Source organism: Mus musculus, chromosome 15 (genome assembly GCF_000001635.26).
Source record: "Mus musculus strain C57BL/6J chromosome 15, GRCm38.p6 C57BL/6J".
Lineage (NCBI taxonomy): Eukaryota > Metazoa > Chordata > Mammalia > Rodentia > Muridae > Mus > Mus musculus.
Window position 1 is genome coordinate 100479470 of NC_000081.6, and position 21480 is coordinate 100500949.

Sequence of the window (21480 nt, forward strand, 5' to 3'; positions counted from 1 at the left end):
CTTTCACTGACATCAGTTCCTAACTGACCTGGTTAGCTCTATATACACAGCGAGAGAAGCACCTCTCTCTTACCTGCAGTAAGATAAAGAACCCACACCATTCTCTTCAATATTTCTTTAATATTACATTTAAATATTCTGTTTAAATACAGCATTATTACAATGTAAAGAACCTAAAGAGCAAAAGTTGTTTTCAGAGAGCCAGACAAGCTTTGGGTTCACATTGAGAGTCCAACCTGTGTGCAGAATCCGAGGAGACGGTGTCCAAGAGCTGCAGCAGTGCACCACAGTTCTAGGCCTAGACTGAGGGACTGGCTCTGCATCTGTGACACAGGCCCAGCCGTCCCGGCAACCAGGAACCATACATCGTGTCCGACTCAGGTAGCACCAGAACTGAGATGGACTGAGTTGTAGAAGAGGTTCTTTGCTTGACATTGTCAACGCTAAGTTTAGCACTCAGAAGTTGGGGTCAGTTTGAATCGACATGGAATTAATGAAATGCATTTAGAATAAGAAATTAGTTATATAGAAATATCTTGGGGTTGGCTAGTCTTTACGTTTCTTAATGAAAATCCAAATCTAAGGGCTAAGAAAGTTGGAGTCTTAAGGAGGTAGGGGGCCGAGTCCCCTCCTGTCCCAACAAACTTTCAAAAAGATTCTTCTTTGCATCAACATCATCTCAGCTAAGCTTGAGTCTGAGAGGTCTAGCCAGGGTTGAGAACACCTTGACCTTCTCAGATAACTCTAGTGAGACTGGAGAGAGAGCCTATGCACTCACTTAAGAAGTGCAGCCAAAAAAACAAAAACAAAAACAAAAGCCAATGAAACCCAAGAAGAGACAGTGGCAGAATGGGCAGAACACCAGCATCCAGTTAAATACAAGGTCCTCCGGGCTTAGGATTCAGGGATTTTTTCAGATGTTTCTGCTGCCACATACATTGATTGTTTATGACACCAGGGCCTTATTATCTCACCAAAAATAAATAAATAGATAAAGCCAAGTGAAGAGATGTACACCTGCAGTCACAACACTCAGGATGCATGACTAGGTTGGAGGCCAGCCTGGTCTACATAGCAAGTCCCAGGCCAGCCAGGGCTGTTTAGCAACACACTGCCTAAAAAAAAAAAAAGAAAAAAGAAAAGAAAAGAAAAGAAAAGAAAAGAAAAGAAAAGAAAAGAAAAGAAAACAAGTTTGTGGTTTTGATGCTTGGTAAAGAATGATAAGAGAAAAGCGTTTTGCTCCTACTGCCGCCATTTAACCAGGAGGCAGAGGTAGCACTGCCAATCAAGAAGCCCGTGCTAAATGGGGACCTCGGAACTGCCCGAGCTCACGAGAGGAGCAGCTCTTCTGCTGAGGTAAGTGTTGAGTCTGAGTCCCAGGCATCCACGTCATTATTATAATGTGATCCGGAATCCTCTGGAATGTGGGACTCCTATGTCATAACTAAGAAGCAGTCTGACTTCCAGTTTTCATGAATCTCCAAGATGGAAGGCTCCAAAACACACGTGCCACTCTTGGGATTGAACTGTAAACTCCAAAGAACTTTCTAACCCCACACAACCAAGAATGGCCGTGAGGGCAGTTACAGAGGGAAGAGTCCTATGTCTCGATGACCTGTACTGCAGTGCACATTCCATTCAGAGCCAAGACCCCCCACCAAAAGGAGAGAGTGGATGTGTGTGTGTGTTGCACTAGGTGAGAGAGCAAGCTTGACAAAACCATCTTCCAGACTGTTCCATACTGGACCCTGCCCCATGTGCAAGTCACATCCCTACCCAGCCTGCATTTCACCTTCCAAGACAGATGTTTCACTCTCGTGCCGAAGCACATATGAAAGAAAGAATTCAGGTACAGACCAGGGATCCCCAGTTTGCAGATCAGGTCAGGAAACACCAAGGGGTTGGGGCAGAATAAACGTTTAAAGCTCCTGGGAGTTTTGTATCGAAGCACTCTTCTGGGGCCTCCTCTCCGTTCTAGACTCAGCTGAGTGGCCTTTCCACTAAAGTGGCTGCTACAAGAAGACAGGGTGTTTGAGGAGCCAGCATGTGGTGCAGGGAGCTGCTCGCATCCTTGGTTCTGGCACTAGGCATAAAGAGCTGCTTGAGCTGCCCAGCTCACTCTGTGATCGACATCTTTGTTCTGGCGGCCCAGAGAGCTCGGTACGGGACACTGCAGCTGGGGCTGGTCTCCTGGGAACGCTCTCTCAGAAACACATGGACTAACAATCCTTTCCTACCCATTTTCCTAAGACTTCCAACAAAATAACCTGGGAGCAGCAGTCTTGTTTTGAAATGGTGTTAGATAATAAATAGAGAATGGACATGTATCTCAGGTCACACTGCCAGAGGGAGTTCTAGGGCTGAGTCTTCAGAGGTCCGGTCCTCACTCTGCTGGGAGTTCTGCACTCCGCAGCCTTCTTCATTGTCCGTTCGGAAGGGTAGGCTTGAGGGAGACCAAGAGGGGTGCAAGTCCTCGCTCTCAGGCTCCTTAAGGCCGCAGTCCTCGGGCAGGAGTTTGTTGAGGCTGGATGTTTTCCCCACCTCTGGCTTACAGAGAGCAGCTGAGGCTGAAGGGCCGCAAGCCACCAGTGAGGTAACAGGGAGCGAGAAAACACTCAGATCTTTCTCTTTGGGGAAGGAGGCTGGGCCTTCCTCTGACCCGGACTCTGCTTTCACTCCCACCACTGGCCTCTGCTCTACCTGGTAGTACACCAGAGGTCCACTGTTCAAGTAAGACGGGCTGCTCATCGGGGAGGCAGCTGGGTGTTCTGAGTTCTCAGTAAAACACAGGACGGAGGAACCTGGGGGCAGCTGAGCCTGGATGAGAATGGGGGCCGCGAGGCCTGGGCACAGCTCTTGGGGAACAGCCAGGGGTTCCTCCAGGATGCACACGCCCAGGCTCTCCATGCTGGAGTCCAGGCTAGCGCTAGAGCCACTCGAGTCCTCCTCGGCCTTGAGCCGCTCCAGCTCCTCTGCACTCTGCAGATGCATCACTGCAGTCTCGTTCTCGGCGATGAACTCCTGGAAGTCCTGTGTCTGCGAGCTCTGCGCTCCCGGCAGGGGCTCCTCCTCTGCTGCTGGGCGACTCACCTGCCGCTTGCTCTCCAGCTCCAGCTTCATGATGGTGTGGAGGTAGTGAGTCCGCACTCGGATCGGGTTAAACTCAATTCGCCCAGCCATGTTTCCACAGCCATCCCTGGAGCAGCCACACGGAAAAGACATTCGATCCACCTGAGGGGAACACAGGGGGTTGTGGCAGATAAGACCAATGGCTCTAACAGTGGAGACAGGTGACACTAGCTGGCACACACAAGCAGCTGGGATTTGAGAAACAACCAGTTCAAAACCTAACACACAGCTCAAGCTAACAGCGCTCGCTCAGTTATCCAACCAACCACTTGCGTCTCAGCTTTAGCTCAGCCGTTAATTAGCGGTGGCATCTCAAGAGAGCCATTTATTTTCTCCCCTGGGCTTTGTTTCCTTTTCTAAATAAAAAAGAATCACATCAAAGGCTCCTTCCAGTTAGCAAGTCTGGTGCTCCCTCTGATGCTGACATCTCTGGGTAGAAGAGGTTTGGGCCTGAGGAACTTACCTGGCTCACTGAGACAAAAGGCTGGGCCAAGCCTCCTGCCTCTCCTGCCTGACGGGGAAGTGAGGGGGGAATCTTGCTACTTCATTGCAATACACTCTAGGGAGACTAAACAAAGGTGCCTCAGTGCTCAGGTGTGGACGTGAAGGTTCACACTGCAGCCAGCATCTCACCACCTGCTTCTCCCTGAAGGTCAACCAGCGTAGCTTTGAAGCAGTGGCCAAAATAATTACTTACAGCCGGGATCTTTAGGAGACATGTGGGCGCAGTGGCCTTTTATGCCTTTAATGCTAGCCCAGGGCGGGAGAAGGCCTAGGCAGGTGAATGCCTGGGCTATAAGGTGAGTTTCAGGCCAGTCTGGGCTACACAGTTTTAAAGAAGAACTAAAAAAGAAGGGATAATGGAAGGAAGAAAGGGAGGGAGGGAGGGAGGGAGGGAGGGAGGGAGGGAGGGAGGGAAGAAGGAAGGTGCTCTCTGTTTCTTTCTCTTTCCTTAATACCCAAAACAAAACTCAGAAGAATTACACAGCCAACAGTAGAACCATTCTTCTGTGATATTGCCTTATTAAGCTCTTCCTCTAGACCCAAGGCGTGGCAATACACACCAGGTGTGGCGATACACACCAGGACTCCAGAATTTGGAGGTAGAAGCAGGACCAAGAGTTCAAGGTCATCCTTGGCTATAAAGCAAATTCAGTTCCCAACCAGCCTGGAATAAGACTGGTTCCCCTGCCCCAAAAGAAAGCTTACCCAGTCCCACCAATTCCTAAGACTCTCCCCAGGTCTGTGAATAACTGGCTGAGCAGGAGCCTTCGGGAAGGAAATGCTGGTCAGATCTACTCCAGCTCTTTCTTACTAAAACAGCCAAGGAGAGGAGCCAAGGCCCCACCGCAGGCCCCTCAGCATCGAGTCCCACGCAGTTCTTTGTCCAGGGAAATGGGATTTCAAACATCTCTTAGAATGCCAACAAGAAGACACACTGAGGGAACTAAGGATGTGAGTGTGCCAGCTCAGGTCTGGCCTGAGTTAGAGATTCTCAAAGCTATTTTGATTTTTTACAAAATTGGAAAAAGATGCTGCATGTGCAGACTGAGTGCACAGGCCACCTCATTTCTATATCCTTTTACCTCACAGAATCCCTACTAACGGGACACTTAGCGAATGTAAGTATAGTGGCCCTGCTCTTCCCTCTGCGACTGCTGCTTGTCTTCTCTGAGGTAGATAACAGAAAAGACAAGAGTCACATCTACAGCCAAAGGACCTGCCGTTTGTCTTCTCTGGGAGAGCTGTGGAACCGACCATATTCTCAGCCATGGGTCCCTCATCCCCGAGGGGAAGCTTTCTATCCTCCCGGGCACCCAGCCACACCCCTGATCTTGGTGTATGACTGACCTGGCATTTAATCCCAGCCTGGCTACAGGCGCATGCCTCTGGGTCACAGTACAGCCGACAGTCACAACCACACTCTTCCCGAGACAGGCGGATGGCTCTGAGTTCTTGCTTCTCTTCGGCGTCAATCCGGTGGACCCCGGAAGCCCTGAGCAGGGCCCGCCGCCGTTTGGTGGGCAGGGGCTGAAGGAAGAAGTAGTCGTCCACCTCCACATTCTCCACGTCGATGTCCTCGTCCGAGACATCATCGAGTGTCAAGCCGTCGGCCTCCACTGACTCCACGGTCCCGTTCTTCGTCAGCTGCCAGGAGACAGGCAAGGTCAGCTTTGGAGCATTAGCAACAGTGACTAGAGAGTCCGCCGAGGTTTGCAGTGACAGGTGCTGTGTCGTCTCATAGCCGAGCACCAGAAATGTGGAGACCAAGGAACTGGGTTTTATTTAATTTTATATTTAAGTAACCAAAATAATTAATGGTTGCTGTACTGGACTGTATAGGACACGATTAAAAAACCTGAGCCTTCACCTTTCTGAGTTCTGGGTCCTCAAAAACCAGTCTCTGCCAGGTGTGGCATCACAGAGCTGTCACCCAGCTGCTTAACAAGGAGAGGCTAGGGAGCGAGCAACACAGCAAGGTCCTGTCTAAAGGGATTTTTAACACGCCTCATCTTCCCTCCTAGAAGATAACATTTCCACAACGTTCCCTCCATTTCTAAACTGTCACCTGCATTGGAGATAATGATGTTCCAGTGGCTGTGTGTTCCTAAGCATTTTGGCAACCTTGCAGAATGCCCTCAACTTGAACCCTGGAGAAGCCCAAACTACCTTCAGAGAGAAAGGGTACATTGGAGTATAGCACCAGTTTCCCAGGTGTTTGTCCATGGAATCCCCACACCGGAAACAATCACCTGTGTCCAGGAGGAAGAACTGCATCCCTCTGTTAAGGGAGGGCAGCTATTACTAACAATTTGAACACCACTTCCATCCCAGGGTCTACAAGTATGTGCTTTCCTCCTCCTAGTCCTTGTTTATTTGACTTCAAAGAAAAACGGTGTGAGGTATGGCAGTGTGAGTAACTGTGTGTGCTATCAGAGCAGAAGGCTGGGTTTTCTGCACCAAGGTGGACAGAAAGCAAGGCAGGACTCGTAGAAGGACAGGCTGAAGACAATTTCTGGCTGAGTGAGTTTTTCAAACTCACTAGAGGATCTAAGTAAAGAAGATGAGGCCCAGCCCCTGGGGCTCTGGAAGCTGCCAGCAGGCTGAAAGCCCAGTGGCTGGAGTCTTCAGTTTATTTCATCACACACCCACTGTGCTGGGACAGGCACAGCTCCTGTGAGAGAGGTGACGCAACAGGCTTGAGCCACCATGAGCAGTTCACCTCACTGCTTGTGGGGAGCTAGCTGAGTGGGGCTTATGGGCTTCTAAGTATTACCTATACACCAGACAAGAACTGCCAGGTTCCTTTCTGTAGACCTTGGGATTGTTCCTGTTTGTGTCACAAAACTGGCTCGTCCCCAGCACTCCCACTGTTCCTAAAGGAAAGCCATCAGAAGTAGGAGACTTCAGGTCTCCAAAAAGGGGCATTTCAGAGCAATGCATCCAGTCATCAAACAATGCTGGGACAGCTAGATATTTTTGTGCAGAGAAAAGTTAAGGCCAGGTATAGCAGGTAGCTCATGCTTAATAATCCCGGCACTGAGGAAGTGGTAGAGGCAAGAGGAGCAATGCTCAAAGCCACGCCCTGCTCCACAGCAAGTTCAAGGCCTGCTGGAACTCCATGAGACCCACCCCAAAACAAAACCAGAAAAAAACCAACCACCACCCAATCCAAACTACTTACAATAATAAATCCCATATGGATAAAGTAAAGCTAAAATATTAGAAGATTATAGGTAGTGAAGGTTACAGTGCTCTAACAGTTGACTGGAAGGGCTGCAAAGGGAAAGAACTATGGAATGGCACCCAAGACATGCAGTACATACGTAATTTCAAGACCGTGCCCCTCTAAGTGCTAAGGACAGGAGCCTTCCTGGGGAGAAAGGCAGGTTCCCGCCACCCTCTGCCATCATGGTGTGCTCAGTGCGTCCTGCTCAGGACACAGGACACATCCCTCCTCCACCTCCTGTGGAGGAGCTGCCTTCCAGGAAAGGGGCAGAGACCCTTCACTGCAACTGAAAAGAATGTTTGTCTAACTGTTGCTATAGCAACAGAAAGGTGACAGACAGGGTCAGTGAAAGAATTCCTAGGCAGAAAGGGGAGGCCGAACGTCACTGTTGTTAGAGTGACAGGTGTGAGGCCTTCGGAGCAGGCCGAGAGCTCACCAAGAATGAGACTAGCGAGGCCTGGCCTCCTGCCACCCTTGTCCAACCTTGCTAGGCCTCAATTGTCTACACACTAGAAATATTGCAGCTACCTCATGGATGGGTCGAGAAACTCATTCATATTCTCTAACCCGAGGCTTCATGAACACCAGGTGAGTGCTCTAACCACTGTACCCTCAGCTCTGGGAAATTTGAGAACTCACAGAAACGATTGATAGAGGGTCAATAGTGCTAAGGCAGGGTGTGGGTGTCTCAGATGAGTCTTTTGGTGCTATCAGTGACGTGTATGTAGTAGGTGGGGTATTTTTTTTTTAAAAGACTGATTTATTGGGCCAGATCTGGTAGTGTATGCTTTAATACTAGTACTTAGGAGAGAGGTAGGAAGCTATCAGTGACCTGAAGCAACCTGGTCTACACAGCACGTTCAGTTCAGCCATGGGAACCAGCATGTGAGCCCTGTGCACCAAACCCAGCCACCACTGCTCTTAAGTGCTGAGTCATCTCTCCGGAACCTACTGGTATCCCTGTCTATGAATCTGACCATGAAATAATGCTACTCTCTGCACCAAGGACACTGTGTCAGCCCTCTGGGGTGACTATGTGCAAATTGCAGAGGGCCATGCAAGACCCATGGAACCTGCTCTATTCAGAACAACCATGGACACACTGAGATTTGTATTTTCTGGGTGACTGACAAGTTTTGAGTATTCACATCATGCTTTTAAAAAGCATTCTTGTAACAAGAAGTAAGGGGCTGTGAAGAGAAGGTGGTTTTTTTTTTTGTTTTTTGTTTTTATCTCTGGTGGACACTGCCACCAGAGAGGACAAGAGGAGACCATATTTGAACATCCAAGACTTCTCATTAGAAACAAGGCTTGCACTCTCTGCTTGCCCAGATCAGTACTGCAGCAGACCAGCCTCTCTGGACCATTGGACTCAGGGTTCCCACTTGGCCTCGACACTCAAGAGGCAGCAGAGCAGAGCCCACAGGCAGGCACCTTCATTTCACCAAACCCCACCAGAGCCCACACCCCACAGGCAGGCACCTTCATTTCCCCAGAGCCCACGCCCCACAGGCAGGCACCTTCATTTCACCAGACCCCACCAGAGCCCACGCCCCACAGGCAGGCACCTTCATTTCACCAGACCCCACCAGAGCCCAAGGCCCACAGGCAGGCACCTTCATTTTCTTGGCGTGAAGTTTCTCCTCCTTCAGGTGCTCACGGAGAATCTCTCTATGGTTCACCTCCTGCTCTTGCGCAAACTCACAGAGGGTGTAGCTGCGTACAGAGTTATGGCGTTGGGCCATTCCCAAGGAGCTCCCACCCTGGCTGGGCACGCTGGTGAAGCCCTGTCGCCGGGCGAAGTAGTACACAGTCACCTGGTCAAAGCGGACATTCTTCCTCCGTAGCTGCTTCTGCCTCTTCAGGATGGATGTTGCTATGAACAGAGCACACAGATGTTAAACCAGAGACAGCGAGCCCAGGACCCTCACCTGCCCTTAGTATCGAGGGAGGCTCTTTTTGTTTGTTTGTTTGGTTGGTTGGTTTTTGTTGTTGTTTTTTCAAGACAGGGTTTCTCTGTGTAGCCCTGGCTATCCTGGAACTCACTCTGTAGACCAGGCTGGCCTTGAACTCAGAAATCTGCCTGCCTCTGCTTCCTGAGTGCTGGGATTAAAGGCGTGCACCACCACTGCCCCTGAGAGAGGCTATTTCCAAGTCTTAAGTCATATGCAAAAGTGGAAGGAGCTTTGAACCACAGCTGGTTCATCCCACTGCCTCCAGACTGACTTCATCTAAATAGCTGGCCACAAGATCTATTTTTAGACAGCAACTGGGGAATGCTAGGTGTTTATTTCAGGAGAAAAGAAAATTGTTGTGTGATAATTTAAACTAATTAAAACTAAATTTTAAAAAGTCAGTTCTTCAGTATGGATTTCAATAGCCACATGCGACTAATAACTACCAGTGGACTATGCTGACAGGAACATTTCTACCACGGAGGAAATTCAACTGGATAGTATTCTTCTACAGTGGGGGATTTTCTCTAATTGGCCTGATGATAAGTATTTTAGGCTTTTTAGGCCATGAGGAATCTGTTCCAACCACTAAAGCATTCTGCTAGTGCATGAAGACAACCACGGCAATGGCCTGACATTGCAACAAAACAAACAAGCCTGACTGACCCTCACTCTCAGAGGCTCCCTGTGGGAACAGTGTGAGGAGCCGGGAGAGGCCACTGTGCCCAGGACAGATGCCACCGGAAAAGCTGCCAGGTGTGCTCTGTTGAACCAGCGGCACCGCTCAGGGCTTTCAGTTCAGGGTTCAAACCCTCAGAGATCTACGGGATGGAAACACTAGGACTGAAGACCTCTGGAGGTGCTCAAGTGTCCAAACCAAACGTTTTCTCCTGCTCCAGCTGCAGTTTTTTGAACCTCTGGGCAAGTCCCCTGAGGTAAAAGTAGAGCTCTGAGCTCCTCGTCCTCCTCCAAATCCCAACCATCAGAGCACCCAAACCACAACACACGTAGAATAAATCACACTTTAGCCTCTGATACCAGAGCAGTGAGGTTTTCAAAAAACAAGGCCGTGTCGTGGAAAGGGTAAAGTCCCTGGGCTGGCTCCAGTCTCTCTGAGGAGTGTGGGAGTAGGCATGAGGCAGCTCACTCACGTGTGAAGCTGGCAGTCGTAGGAGGGTTAAGGCTGTCGCAGCTGTCCGCACTATCACTGCTGGACATCTCATCATCTGAGTTGGAGACTGACGAGCCCACGTCCACATCATCGAATTTCCTCTTGAGGCCTGAGCCGGAGAACGCATCCATTGGCTTCCAAAGTTGTCCGCGGGGAGCCAAGCACGATGGCCCCAAGCTGCTCACCACCAGCTAGCCAGGAACATGAGGACTCTGCCCAGGGGAGAACAGCAGTCAGCAGTGTGGTCCCAAGACAGAGCTGGCCGGTCTGTCAACACGGCACGCTCACTGCAGACAAGCTGCACACCTGGCCCGGCACTGAGTCTGGCTTCTCTGACTAGGTCTTTCTTTGTTGGCTCTTGCCAGTGCTCTCTCACTTCTTCCTTTCAGCCCCTCGGGCCACAGTTACTCTTAACAATCAGTTTGCAGCAGCTCCTTCCCAGTGGAGGGATGGCCTCACTGTCAATCCTGCTGGCCACAGGAGTCACTGGCCCAGGCTACCCGCTCACTGCCCTTCCGATCACACAGGAGAGCACTCCAAGGTATCACTGGGAGACTAGATCAGAAACGGCATGCCTTTGCCTAAACCAAAGCCAGACCCAAGTGTTAATCCCAGAGATAATATAGTCTGGCAAGTCCCCAAGAGTATAACTTAAACACACTAGTTTCTTGGATATTAATAGCCCTTTGAATGAAAATAGGACTGCTGTGTTAACATAGTTTAGAAGACTACTTAAAGCAGTACCTCTTAGGGGTTTTTAATACACTTATGATCATGGTAAAGGCTAGAAGAAAACAGCGCAGTGTTTCACAACCTCATTATGGAACCCACTGTTTCCAAAGTATGTTAGGGGGCAGATAATCTCTTGAACACTCTTTGGGAAATCCTGCTCCAGGCTCTCAATTTTGAAGGACATTGGCAGTCAGGAAAACCCTTGACCCAGATCTTCACACGTGTGAAGTGTCTCATCAGCCTCCCAGAATGGGCAAATTTAGTACTAAAGAAAGGAGCCAAGATTAGAATCTGTACTGGCTCCAAAACCCAGAAAGCGGGGCTGTGGGTACAGCTCAGTGGTAGAGCGCTTGCCTGGGGTATACAAGGCCCTGGGTTTGATCCCAGCACCATACACAAAACAGAAACCAGATTCTCTATCTTTCATGGTCTCATCATTTTCTGTGCACAGAGGAAAATAGAGCTTTACACACTCTGGCCTCTGAAAAGAAACCATCAAGAGAGAACACGAAGAGAACTGCCCTGGCTACAGACACGGCAGGCACAAGCCTTCCTTGTTCTCCATCGTCGGATGTAAGCCCCTCAAGGACGTGAACCCAGGAGAAAGGCTGAGCGACATCCCACACACGACGAGGCACAGGACTCTCCATACCATGATCTCACTAGCTGCTAATTATGCAGCAGGATTAACAGCACTGCCCAGAACATGCAGACATGGCTGCATTACTGCAGAGCTGCTACCCAGAATGCACTGTGGTGACAGGAGGTATTTGCTACATCTGGATTTTCTGGTCTCCATCTTTTAGTAGCAATTTAGATCAGCTCTACAAAGTTAAACCAAACCTGGTAGGTGCTTTGGGGATTTCCTAAAATAACTTCTCAGATCACATAAAAAAAATCTGAATTTATGTCACAAAATGAACCCAAGTGCTTTAACTTTCAAACAAGCACTTCCTTCAAGCAAGTTTGGCTAAGAAGAAAAATTAAAATCAAGAGCTTGTTAAGAATTATAATCAAGTCTGGGGATGGTGGCACAAGCATTTGATCCCAGCACATGAGAGGCAGAGGCAGGTGGATCTCTGTGAGTTTGAGGCCAGCCTAGGCTACATAGTGAGTTCTTGGACAGCTAGGAATACATAGAGCCTGACTAACAATATTTATATATAAGATATAATTAAGGGCTGGCAGTCAGCAGTTAAGAGTGCTAACTGTTCCTCCAAAGGACTGGGGTTCGGTTCCAGCATCCAACCCTCTAACCCCAGTTCCAGGGAATCTGAAACCCTCTTCTGGCCTCTGCAGGCACCATGGTACACAGGCATACATGCAGATAAAAATGCCACAAGATTTTATGTCTATAAAATCTAGAAGATTTTAAAAGAATCAAATGAGTCCAAGTTATGAGCTGTGTTCCTAGGAGCTGCCTGCAGGTCACGTTAGCAAAAGAGAGGTAAGTGAGCGGAGGGGCTCTGTATGGTTTAAGGTCTTAGCTGGGCTTAGAGATGATCTCCTTCCAGCTAACAAATGTCTCATTCCATTCTATTTTGAGTGAAGGAGCATGGGGGGGGGCACCTTTGTCATTAAATATTCATGTGGATACTATAGCGGAAAGGAGAATGTCTGCTGAATTCCCCTCCTCCACGCCTTCTACATGAAAAACTAACACTGAGCAAAAAAAAAAAAAAAAAAAAAAAAAAAACCATTTTTCTTGGAAAAAGCATAAGTGCCCCTTCAAATTTAACTGAATTCTAGTTAATACTTCTAAAAAATGGCTGCTCCTTAGCCAAGAAGCCTTCATGACTTATGACTGGAAGCAAGCATGCACTCTGCCTCTTTTCTCAGATCCTCCGCTTCCGGTCGTGTGGGTTTCCTTGAACTATTCCTCTTTAGTCTCACATGGACTTGGATCTGTGCCAAACCCATCCTTATTACTACAACTCTCCCCTATCTTAACCTAGCTGCCCGAGAGTACCCTGTGATCCAGGTTACTCTGTGCCCTTGAGCGTGGCGCTGACGCCCGCCGCTGCTCCTTCTGAGCCCTTTCCTCCATGCCTTCCCACCTCTGGGGTTGTGGGTTGGGCAATGACAGAGGTAGGCAGGAAAGAAAAGGAAGGAAAACTGTGAGATGTAAGGAGAGGTAATTTTCTTAAGCTGCCAAGGACAGTCAGGTCTACATGTGTAAATGGTCTGTATACTGACTGACCTATGTGACCCTATTCCATTAAAGGATGGGGACAGAGTGGCTGTGTAGCACAGCGGCTGCCTGTCATGCCTTCGACACCCTCTCTGGCTTCAATTCCCAGCACCGCAGAACAATGACAACGGACCATCTCATGGACAGCCTAGGGAAAACCCGAGACTCCACTGTCCTAGCTCTCTTCACCCACTCAAGATGTTAGCAAGACTTCCTGTAAAATCACCTGTTTTAATTGTTTCGAGTTTAGCTGCTAGCTCAGCCGCATGAAGGCCCAGCTTGTTTCCTGAGAAAGGTCTGGAACTCACATGGTCCTCGTGCTTCAGCCTCTCAAGTGTGTGCACCAAGTGCAGCCCCAATTCCTACTATCATCATCTCCTGGCAAACAGTGTAAGTTTGCTTTTCAACTCAGCCCTCTCTGGTGTGGGCCTGACTTGTTAAAAGACGTACGTAACATGAACGTCCCACCTAGTTCCATACCGCCTAGAAAAACTCTAATTCATCACTATAGTAACCACGAGAACAAGTTCCATATTTTTTTTTTATTCACATTAACATCATCTTAAACCCAAAGTAGAAACCAGTCATTCCCATTGGCTCAACTTCTCCCTTAACCATTGGTAAAAAGATCAATGCCTGAGTTCAAAAAGATACTGTAACCCTCACATGATGGTCTATACATGTAATCCCAGCACTTGTGTGCAGGAGGAGCAGGAGTTCAAGTTTGCAGCTAAGCAAGGCTACAAGAAACCCTGTCTCAACCCCCTCCTACCCCTCCAGTTTATTAAGTTTTATATCTAAGCACTGAAACAGACATAACCAGGGTGAGGCTAGAAACGAGAGTCAGAATACTTAGCTATCTAAATAAACATCTCAACAACAAATAATCTCTCTTTATACAAAAGCTTTTTCATATAACACATTCTGACTGACAACATGCCTTACAGTGTTTTCTGTTTCCAGCTGGACAATTCCCAAAGGGTCATATATAGTTCTCAGCTACAGAACATAGATGACATTAGGCTAGCACCAAATAAAACCAGCATGCATATTTCAGTACTCAGTCTAAGCTTTCTTCAGGCTGATAAGGGCTCAAACCTCAAATCCCAACTTATATAAGAATAGCAAAAATTGGGTGTGGCGAAGCAGGCCCAGTCCCAGCACTAAGGAGACAGAGTCAGGTGAATCTCTGTGAGTTCCAGGCCAGCCAGGGCTACACAGTGGATTCCAAGACAGACAGTGCTATGCAGAGGAGCACTGACCCCAAAATCATCAACAACAAACACAGTTCAGGGGAAACTCTGGACACAGAGAATTCTTGTAAAGCTTGGGTAATGTGAATCTTTTTCCTAAATGACTCCAAAACCCTAACACAGGGGACAATCTTTCCACCCAACTCAAACCCAATATTCTGCCAAAGGTCAAGGAACCTCTTATAGGACTGTGAAGACTACCAGACACTCTGGGGCAGCGAGGCTCCTGTTATACCGCAACACTGTAACACTTGAGTACGATGCCCTACCTTGTTCCCCCTTTCTAAGATACTGTGGGTGATTCGCAAATACTATCTTATGGCTCTACGTGTCCTTGCGATCCCCAAGATCGTGGAAGTGGGAAGACACTCGGTGTAAACCTCCTCCTTAAGCTAGGTATTTAAAGAAGGCCCCTTCCCTCCTCTACTCCCCAGGTTGTCCCCGTTTAGGTTAGAATTCGGCTTCCTACATTAAAGCCACATCCTAGAAGACACAGAGCTTTGTGAGAGACCTGGAACATGATGCCGCATTAACTCTCCTCGGAAGGATATCGCCATTTATAACTCTCCCACACACCAACACCCTGGTTTTGGATATCTGTAAAATTTAAAGCCACCAAAGAAAAGGAGAATGTGAATCGGCTGGGGTTCTAACCACGAAAACTGGAGGACACGGGGAACAGTGTCATCTCTTGGGGATAACTTCTAACCTTTCATACTGAAGAATGGTTTCTGTGTCACACTGTCACTCTCAACCCTTCTAAAAGGGTGAATCAAGACCATAGCACTCAAAGGATGGATGGCAGGCGGCTGCGTGTTTAGGCCTGCGAAAAGGATCAAGCTAGCACCCGGGACAAGTGATGCTCTCATTTTTGCACACAACGCCAGAAAAAATGGGAGACATCGGGAATCAGAGCAGAAGGGACATGCCAAGTCACCAGTTCCCCTCAGCACCGCTGAAGAACCCTTCCGCTCTCAACCCATGGATTCCCGCTAACCTTCCCGCTCATTTCCATCTTCTGCAGTCCCCACAGCCTTCCACATCCTCCTGCCTGCTACTCACAAATTCCCAACCACTCCTCCCACATTTTCCTCCAGGCCCCCTCCCCTTCCTTCACTTCCCTCCATCCTACATCACTGCCCACTCCATTCCGAACTCAGCCGTCAGCCGCAATCCAGCCGGCTTCCAAGCCGCCCATCCATCCCTCGAGCTAGCCTGCAGCCCGACCCGCGTCCCCGGCGCCCCTAGCTCTCACGCCTCTTCCCAGAGGCGCCTCGGCTCCCCGCCCCCCGCCTCCTTAGTCCGCACAGCTCGGCGCCGGAGCGCTGCTCCACGGCTGCCCGAGAACTGCTGCCAGGCAAGGACGAGGCGGACCCCTCCTCCCCGCACCCCAGGCCCATTACCGGCCCCGCCGCAGCCGCTTCTCCCGTCACGGTCTCCGCCGCCCCCGCTGCCTACTCAGCCCGTGTGCAAGGAGGGGAGACCGAGGCGTGCCGGCTCCCAGGCCCGTCGCGTGGCTCTCGGGGCTGCAGGGTGTGTGGGCCGGCCGGCAGGCGGCGGGGGTCGGGCGGCTCTGCACTCTGGCTCCCCGGGCAGCGAAGACCAGAACCGTCCCGGCTCCGGCTAACAATAGGCTCCGGCTGCAGCGCTCTGCCTCTTATAGGCGCCGGCGCGTCGCGGCCGAGGCCCGGGGCAGCCTGGGAAATGGAGTCTACACTTGGCCCACACCCAAGGCATGCCGGGAGTTGGAGGCGGCCAGTGCCCAAAAGCCCTCGCCCACCCTGGAACATTCGCGGCGGACCCCGGAGAGCGCCTGTAGGGCAGTTGCCCGCCTTGAAGCGGGAGGCTGCGGATCCTCGGCTACACTTCCTCGCACCAGAACCTCACCCCATGCCTGGGGAACGTGATTCTCACGGGGTTGTCCCATATGACTTGCTGCAGCTGGCCTAATTTATAAGAGAAATTATGAGCAATGACCTATCTATTTATATGATGGATCGATTTCAACATTTTTCCCACCCCAAACGGGGTCTCTCTACATGGCTCTGGCTGCCCTGGAACTCACACTATTCCAGGCTGGCCTCGAACTGAAGAGATCCACCTGCCTCTGCGTCCTGAATGCTGGATAACGGCGTGCGCCACTATACGGGCTGATTTCTTCACATTCTTAAATTTTTCTTTTCTTTTCTTTTTTTAATTATTGTCTCTGATAATCACAGTTTTGCAGTTCATCTTTAAAGTGGGCAAAATATGGACCAAAAAGTTATAGCTCTGGCTGTCCTGGAACTCACTTTGTAGACAAGGCTGGCCTCAAACTCAGAAATCTGCCTGCCTCTGCCTCCCAAGTGCTGGGATTAAAGGCGTGTGCCACCACGCCCGGCTTACCTTTACAATCTTATGCCAACCAGCCATACGTTGGTTCAGTTAGTAACTATTCAGGTCTTCATATTAGAGAGGTAATACATTACACACACACACACATACACACACACACACACACACACACACACACACACCGTTTGGTTTTGAACAGGGTCTTTTTAGCTCAAGATGGTTTTGAATTTGTTTATTTGAGACAGGGTTTCTCTGTGGCGTTGGCTGTCCTGGAACTCCCTCTGTAGACCAGGCTGGCCTTGAACCCCAAGATCTGCCTGCCTCCCATTTTAAAAGCCTGCTTTAGCTTCTTAAGTACTGGAATGAGAGCCATGATTTGAAATAACTGCTTCTTTTGGTCTCTTTATTTCCTTGGCATCACTACCACTTGTATTTGTTGTTTTTTAGTCTTCTGTCTTGACTGGATTCCATGGAACTTGAATTGAAGAGTTGTTTATTTATTGTATTCTCAATACCAGGTTTTTAAAATCTGGTTATTTGACATTTAGGAGCACAGTGAGTATTTATTGGCTAGGTGGATGCACGACAGGATTAAACTTTATGTAGGGTGTGTGTGTGTGTGTGTGTGTGTGTGTGTGTGCTATTCAAATCTTTTCATGAAAAAAGCGCCATAAGTTCTAAATCCCAGTACATTTTTGCATATGACCAGGAAAATATAAAGCCAGCGCGACTGGCTACAATGTTCTCTCACCTTTGGAGCTGAGACACTGAGCGGCTTTGAAAAAGTGCTATGAATTCCAGTTTTCTTCATTATGTGACAACAGAGACAACACCACAAAGGGAGAAACAGCAGACCATGAAAAAGTGTCTTTAGGATTTCGTGCACCGATCATCTATCTGCTGAAGCTCAGAGGAGACGCGACGAAACCCGGGGGTCCTTAGGCTGCACTGCCTGAAGGTCACCCCGCTTTGCACCCATGTATGCTTGACTCTAAAGAAGCCTGTCTTCCTGAGCACCCACATGGTGGCTTACAGTCATCTGTGACTCCACTTCCAGGGGATCCCTGCTTCTGGTCTGGGCAGGCACTGGCACTCATGTGCACACATACACACACACACATGCACATAATCAAAAATAATGAAAAATAAATCTTAAAACAAACAACCCAGCCTGGTGTGGTGTCATGCTTTTAATTGCAGCACTTGTGAGGCAGAGGCAGGTGGATCTTGGTGAGTTCAAGGCCAGCCTGGTCTACAGAGTGAGCTCCAGGACAGCCAAGGTTACACAGAAAAACCCAGTCTCAATAAAACATCACCAAGCAAACAACCCAAAACCTCTTAGCTGGGAGTGGTGCCAATACCTTTAATCCCTGCAGAGGCAGACAATTGGAAACCAATCTGGTCTACACAGTGAGTTCGAAGCCAGCCACAGCTACACAGTGAGACCCAAAATAAACAAACAAACAAAAGGTCAGGTACATTTAAAGAAAGCTTGGTTAGCACCTAGCAGTGAGTGACATGTTTGCATTGCAAGGGGAGAGTTGTGTGCCACCATGTCCCGCTAAATGGCTTCTTAATCATTGATGTGGGCAAACATTCTCTTTTTAAAAAACACATTTCTTAAAGCTGGGTTTTTTTGTTTTTGTTTTTTGTTTTTGTTTTTTGTTTTTTTGTTTTTTTCGAGACAGGGTTTCTCTGTGTAGCCCTGGCTGTCCTGGAACTCACTTTGTAGACCAGGCTGGCCTCGAACTCAGAAATACGCCTGCCTCTACCTCCCAAGTGCTGGGATTACAGGCATGTGCCACCACTGCCCGGCTTAAAGCTGTTTTTAAGGAACTTTATGTTATGGTTTGCTGGGACATTGCATGTTGGGATGACTTTCCCCCACGTGTCAAATGACTTGTAGGTGTGTCCCAGGTATTTTTAATTGTCAGTTGCTGTGAGGCCAGAGAGCTAAGTGCTGTCAGGATAGCGGTATTGCCCTCTCAGCAGCCTTTTGCCAGCTTCCTATATGTAAATTCTTGTCCTTTATCATCTACCCAAAAGATGATTCTCTGAGATTTATTGTGTTCAGAAGCAAGTTGCCGTGAAGGAGATCACATAGCCCTCACCATGGGCGAAAGGTAATCCAAAGAGATGGACTGGTGGCTGTCCTGCTGCTGAGTAATCCAAAGAGATGGACTGGTGGCTGTCCTGCTGCTGAGTAATCCAAAGAGATGGACTGGTGGCTGTCCTGCTGCTGAGTAATCCAAAGAGATGGACTGGTGGCTGTCCTGCTGCTGAATGGTTCAGACTGCAATGTGGCTTTTTGAAGAATTAAAAGAGTTGGCAGCTGAGCTGGGGGCAGAAGGAATAGCAGAAAGGAAAGTCAGGAAGGCAGGGGTGGATCTACCAGACAAGAAGCGACAGACCCAGGGAGGTGAAGAGAGCCATTTGGAGGGACACACTGGCAGGGAAGTTGGGTTAAATTAGTTTGTAGCTGGGAGTCGGCCCCAGCAAAAGGCCAAAAGCCACATACTAGACAAATTTTTCCATGTCTTTATAATTAGACCTCAAGCTGGATCCCAAAAAGCCCCTGCAATATATGCACACAGAGATCAGAAGAGGGTATCAGATTCACTCCCTAGAACTTCAGTTACAGATGATTGTGTGTGTGTGTGTGTGTGTGTGTGTGTGTGTGTGCTGGAACCAAACCCCAGTTCTCTATCAACACAGCAAGTGCTCTCTCTCTCAACCGAGTTGTCTCTCCAGCTAGACAAGGGCGTCAGATCCCCCAGAACTGGATAGACAGCTGAGACCCAGCATGGGGGTGCTGGAGTAGGGTATATGCTTTCAACACTGAGCCAACCCTCCATGCAGTGCTCAGTGAAACATTCTTACTGGGCCATAAAATTGGACAATCTTACTATTGACAATCGACGCACTTAGTGACTGTGCTGGACAGTTTTATGTCAACTTGACACAAACTAAGTCATCTGAGAACCTCAATTGAGAAAATGCCTCCATAAGATCAGGCTCTGAGGCAAGCCTGTAGGGCATTTTTCTTAATTAATGTTTGATGGGTCCTGCCCTTTGTGGATGGTACCATCCCTAGGCTGGTGGTTCTAGGAGCTCTAAGAAAGCAGGCTGAGCAAGCCATGAGGAGCAAGCTAATAAGCAGTACCCCTCCATGGCCTCTGTGTCAGGTCCTGTTAGAGTTCCTGTCTTGATTTACTTCAACGATGAACAATACTGTGGCATTGTAAACCAAATAAACCCTTTCCTCCTAAAGTTGCTCTAGGCCATGGTGTTCACCAAAGTAATAGACCTAAGGCAGTGACTAATAATTCCTAAGAGTCCTGTAGTGACCCTCCCTTTTATTTCTCAATAATCGCATTTTACTATTATGCTTGTATACATATTGTGGTGGTGAAAGAACCTAGTGGGGAAGCCCCTACTCACCTCCCGATTCGGCCTGCACCCAAGAATCACGAACAGACCATCTTGATGTAAAAACATGAGGTAGTTTAATGGCAGAGCTCCGGGTGGAAACATATCTCATGCAGGAGACAGTGGATTCGACCACGAGGCTTGAAAACTAGGGGTTTTTATAGAAAAGGGTCTGGGTCTGGGGCTGGGTGAGGAATTGGCGTGGTTTCACATGAATGGTCCATTTAAACATCAGCAGACTGTACATGCAGATAACATTTAACTTAGGTCAGAAGGGCAGGAGATAGGGAGGCACCGGGCCAGTCCGGACATGTCATTCTCTTTATGGTCGAGCAGCCTCAGGAATGTCTTAACGACGGGCCTGCCCAGGCATGTCCTGGCCTGTTCTGCTATGTTCTCAGCCCCAGGTTTCAAAGCTCACAAACAACTCTTTGGGCTACTTGACATAAATTACATGAATCACAGGTCTCAAGTTTTATTTTCTTTCAGTGGTTGGAATATTCTTGGTCCAGGGAGTGACCCTATTAGGGGGTGTGGCCTTGTTGGAGTAAGTGTGTCACTGTAGGTGTGGGCTTTAAGACCCTTGTCCTAGCTGCCTGCAAGCCAATGTTCTTTAGCAGCCTTCAGATGAAGATGTAGAACTCTCAGCTCCTCCTGCACCATGCCTGCCTGAACACTGCCATGGTCTCCCCCCCCACCGCCCCGCCCCCAATGATAATGGACTGAACCTCTGAACCTGTAAGCCAGCCCCAACTAAATGTTGTCCTTATAAGAGTTGCCTTGGTCATGGTGTCTGTTCTTGGCAGTAAAACCCAAACTAAGATAGAAGTTGGTACTAGGAATCTCATTTCAAGAAAAAGAGAGAGAGAGAGAGAGAGAACACTAAATCAAATAGGATAGAATTATCATTTTTCTGAAAGCTCTAAATTCTCCCTATTCTGCTTGTCATATAGCCTCTTATGAATGGGAATGTTAAACTATTTAATATAAATATAAATCATTGGTCACAAAAGCATAAAATCCCATCGGCTTTTGTTGTTTTGTTTTGTTTTTTGAAGCAGGGTCTCCCTGGGGCAAAGGATGGCCTCCAAAAGTGGCTGTATTCTTCTACCTTCTATTTCTACCTTCTACTGAACTTCTCTCACCCTCCTACCTCCAAGTGCTAGGATTACAGGCATGCCTGCCTGAATTCATGTGGTGCTCAGGATTGAGCCCAGAGGTGACAGGATTTCCCATTTCATGTCCAGCCATCGTCACATCTTGCTTCTAGAATATTTGAGTATTCTGTGCAAAAGCATAGAAAGGAAATCTTTCCAAATGAGTTTAACTTAACATTCTGAGGGGGAAAGGGATATGCGTGCACATACCACACGCACATACCACATACATACCACACGCAGAAACAGACACAGTTTATTTAGAAGGAAAAAGGGCTGAGATGACAGATGCTTGGGAGCACAGAACCTACTTTACAAAACAATAATGTAGAATGAGTATAGAAAGATGCTCAAAATATGTTAAATACTACGACAAAATCATGTACTATTATAATTACT

At 48.5% G+C, this 21480-nt stretch overlaps 2 protein-coding genes across 8 annotated transcripts in view; both read right to left on the reverse strand.

Moving 5' to 3' along the window:
* Positions 1-100: 100 nt before the first annotated feature.
* Positions 101-15770, reverse strand: Csrnp2 (cysteine-serine-rich nuclear protein 2). 2 transcript variants are annotated; one of them, NM_153407.2, is made up of 5 exons: positions 15565-15770; positions 9966-10197; positions 8476-8735; positions 4981-5277; positions 101-3231 (listed from the first exon to the last, which is right to left on the reverse strand). In NM_153407.2, exons 2-5 carry the CDS (start codon positions 10114-10116, stop codon positions 2335-2337), a joined length of 1605 nt encoding a protein of 534 aa, NP_700456.1. In that variant the 5' UTR covers positions 10117-10197; positions 15565-15770; the 3' UTR covers positions 101-2334. The 2 variants fall into 2 exon arrangements, with proteins under 2 accessions (NP_700456.1, XP_006520746.1); XM_006520683.4 differs by lacking the exons at positions 8476-8735; positions 9966-10197; positions 15565-15770 and adding an exon at positions 6957-8466.
* A 2541-nt stretch (positions 15771-18311) lies between these two features.
* Positions 18312-21480, reverse strand: part of Tfcp2 (transcription factor CP2) — a 54234-nt gene continuing 51065 nt past the window's right edge. For 5 of the 6 annotated variants that reach the window (XM_017316537.1, XM_017316539.1, XM_030248456.1 and 2 more), the window contains one exon: positions 18543-18832. In XM_017316537.1, the coding sequence (XP_017172026.1) occupies positions 18603-18832 (230 nt within the window). In that variant the 3' untranslated portion in view covers positions 18543-18602. Of the gene's footprint in view, positions 18833-21480 lie in introns of all 6 variants that reach the window. The other variant, XM_017316538.2, reaches the window with a different exon arrangement.

What these genes read in the sequence shown, in the direction of transcription:
- Csrnp2 (NM_153407.2), bottom strand. Translation starts at nt 10,116, where the DNA reads ATGGATGCGTTCTCCGGCTCAGGCCTCAAGAGGAAATTCGATGATGTG. An exon ending in TTCACGCCAAGAAAATGAAG is followed by an intron (nt 5,278 to 8,475) that starts GTGCCTGCCTGT and finishes GTCTCCTGGCAG; the next exon opens with CTGACGAAGAACGGGACCGT. An exon ending in AGGCTGGGATTAAATGCCAG is followed by an intron (nt 3,232 to 4,980) that starts GTCAGTCATACA and finishes TGTTCCCCTCAG; the next exon opens with GTGGATCGAATGTCTTTTCC.